The sequence below is a fragment of the Vespula vulgaris genome, chromosome 18, assembly GCF_905475345.1.
Source record: "Vespula vulgaris chromosome 18, iyVesVulg1.1, whole genome shotgun sequence".
Classification (NCBI taxonomy): domain Eukaryota; kingdom Metazoa; phylum Arthropoda; class Insecta; order Hymenoptera; family Vespidae; genus Vespula; species Vespula vulgaris.
In genome coordinates, this window is record NC_066603.1 from 1,110,001 (window position 1) to 1,112,633 (window position 2,633).

At 39.7% G+C, this 2,633-nt stretch overlaps 1 protein-coding gene across 5 annotated transcripts in view; it reads left to right on the top strand.

Moving 5' to 3' along the window:
- The window catches only part of LOC127070434 (facilitated trehalose transporter Tret1-like), a 7,187-nt gene extending 4,764 nt beyond the window's left edge, over positions 1-2,423 (top strand). For all 5 annotated transcript variants that reach the window (XM_051008398.1, XM_051008399.1, XM_051008400.1 and 2 more), the window contains one exon: positions 791-2,423. In XM_051008398.1, the coding sequence (XP_050864355.1) occupies positions 791-2,262 (1,472 nt within the window). In that variant the 3' untranslated portion in view covers positions 2,263-2,423. The remainder of the gene's footprint in view (positions 1-790) is intronic.
- Positions 2,424-2,633: the final 210 nt, after the last annotated feature.

Here is a 2,633-nt window from a genome sequence, read left to right on the forward strand (position 1 = left end):
ATACAACGAAAAATATAAAACGAGTTGGGGAAGAAAAAAATCTCTAGATTGCAAAAAACGAGGCATTTAAGTGGAATATAATTAACAACGAGAATAGTATTTCAAAATTAGAATAGAACGAATTTCTCGTTGAATGAATAAACTCAAAAAAGGATTTGAATGCACTTTATAAATTTGAATAACTTTTTTCTTAGAGTAAGGAAAGTGTTCTGAATTTTTTTCTTTTTCTTTTCTTTTTGAGAGAGGAAAATGAACGTGCTATGTGAAACTATGCGAAGAATGAAAAAAGAAATAACTTTATTATTTATTTTAAAGATGCATATTCAAAATAAGTGCATCTTTCGAAAATGCATATATATATATATACGCGTATGTATGTATGTATGTATGAATGCATACATATGCATACAAACATATATATTTTATTTGATTCGTCATTTAACGCGTCAACTTTTTTTCTGCCTATTAAAAAATTCAGAGCACACTTTTCCCGTAATCTAAAGAGGTCATTAAATTTGAAAAACGGTCTGAATATTTCTGTGACTGACTCAGCAGATTCCATCTGTACAAGTTTTTATCAAGATAATTTAGTCGGGCAATGCTAATGCTCGAACGTTAACAGCCTTCATTTAAACGTCTCGCGATCCACATAAGTATAATTATACGACCTACGCGTTTAACGGAGTATCCCGCATGATTTGTACGCATGACGTAAACAAGAATGAAAGATATGTACGTATCAACCCGAAAAATTCAGACGAGGAACGATGAAAATTCGTCGTAATTACAGCGACTCTATCGATGGTAGCAGTTGGAACGGTTTATGGTTGGACAACGACGAGTCTTTCGAAGTTGATGTCGAAGGACAGCGACGCCCCAATGAGGATAACCGAGGACGAGTCATCTTGGATCGTATCGTTGACCGTGATTGGCTCGATGATCGGTCCCTTTTTGGGTGCCTATCTAGCTGATAGATACGGCCGAAAGAGGTGTCTATTGTTTTCTAGCGGATTTTACATCGCCGGCTGGACTATTGTATTTTTTGCAACATCGGTTTCGGCTCTCTACGCTGCCAGAGTTATTTTGGGTATTGGCGTTGGCGTTTCTTACACGACCAATCCGATGTACGTGTCCGAAGTGGCTGATGTAAACATTCGTGGAGCCCTAGGAACGTTAATAGCGGTTAACGTCTTCACCGGGTCACTCTTGACCTGTAGCATAGGTCCATGGATCTCTTATCGTACTTTGGTCGTCGTACTACTGATCATCCCAATTGTATTCATCCTCACATTCATCTGGTTCCCCGAGAGTCCACATTTTCTAGCTGCTAGAGGCCGCAAGGCCGAAGCTTCGCGATCGTTAGCCTTCTTTAAAGGTATCAGAGACCGCGACGAGGCACGAAGAGAACTGGAGTTGGCTTTGCAAGCTGGCTCGAACGAGGACTCGAGGGATAACAAGATAGTAGCAGACGATCGAATTAACAAAGTTGTCTCTTCTTCCACCTCCTCGAGTGTAACCAACGGCAAAGAAGAAAATGGTCTGAAGACTGTCCTGAATAAAGTTAAACTAATGCTCCTGCCAACAAATAGTCGAGCTCTCTGTATAATTCTTGGCTTGATAGCTGCTCAACAACTAAGTGGCAACTTCAGTACCATACAATATTTAGAAGTATTATTCAATCGTGCCTCGGTAGGCATAGATTCGAACATCGCAACTATACTGGTATTAGCCGTTGGTTTGGTATCGGGTGCGTGTTCAACCGCGACCGTCGAAGGTGCAGGAAGACGACCATTACTTATATTCTCAACGTTGGGCTCATCGATCACTTTAGCCATTCTAGCGATATACTTGATGTTGGACGCTAAAAAATTCAACGTATCCTCCGCTAATTTTCTTCCCGTCGTCGTAGTGATACTCTTTCAAGTGGCATTTCAAATAGGATTGGGTACTCTACCTAACGCATTGATCGGTGAACTTTTCCCAACGGAAGTTAAGGGAATAGCCGGTGCCATTGTTACTGTGTTCGACGGTGTCCTTGGTTTCGCAGTGTCTAAACTTTATCAAGTGATTGGCGACATACTCGGTGCTTACGCAGTTTATTATTTCTTCTCTGCTTCATGCTTGCTAGCATTCTTTATGGTGACGTTTCTATTACCGGAAACCAAAGGTAGAACCTTTCGTGAGATTCAACGATTATTGGCTGGCAACGCGAAAAAGATGTCGTCTCGTCGTTTCGACGATTTAGAGGAAGGTAAAGCGTGACGGAAGGATCAGCACCGTGGCCAATTCTCGTCCCGGTGCGTTCTCGAGCACTTTATGATATCGATTATCTCAATAACGATCGATTCCTCGTTTCTTCATTGTCATTATTATTTGCTACCCACGTATTCGTTCACAAATAAAATTATCTTTGCCAAAAACTATCCGTCTAGTTTTTAATCTGTATTGCTAATAGAGATCGATTGTTATCTATGTATATATACGCACACACCTAATTACTCGTAATTATAATATCGATATTGTTAACTAAAATATATCTTTAAGAGCTGTCAAATGAAATTCGAAGAACATATTGCAGAAAGAGAATTTACTCTGTATAGTCTCGATATAGTGATAATGATCAGGAAATGATC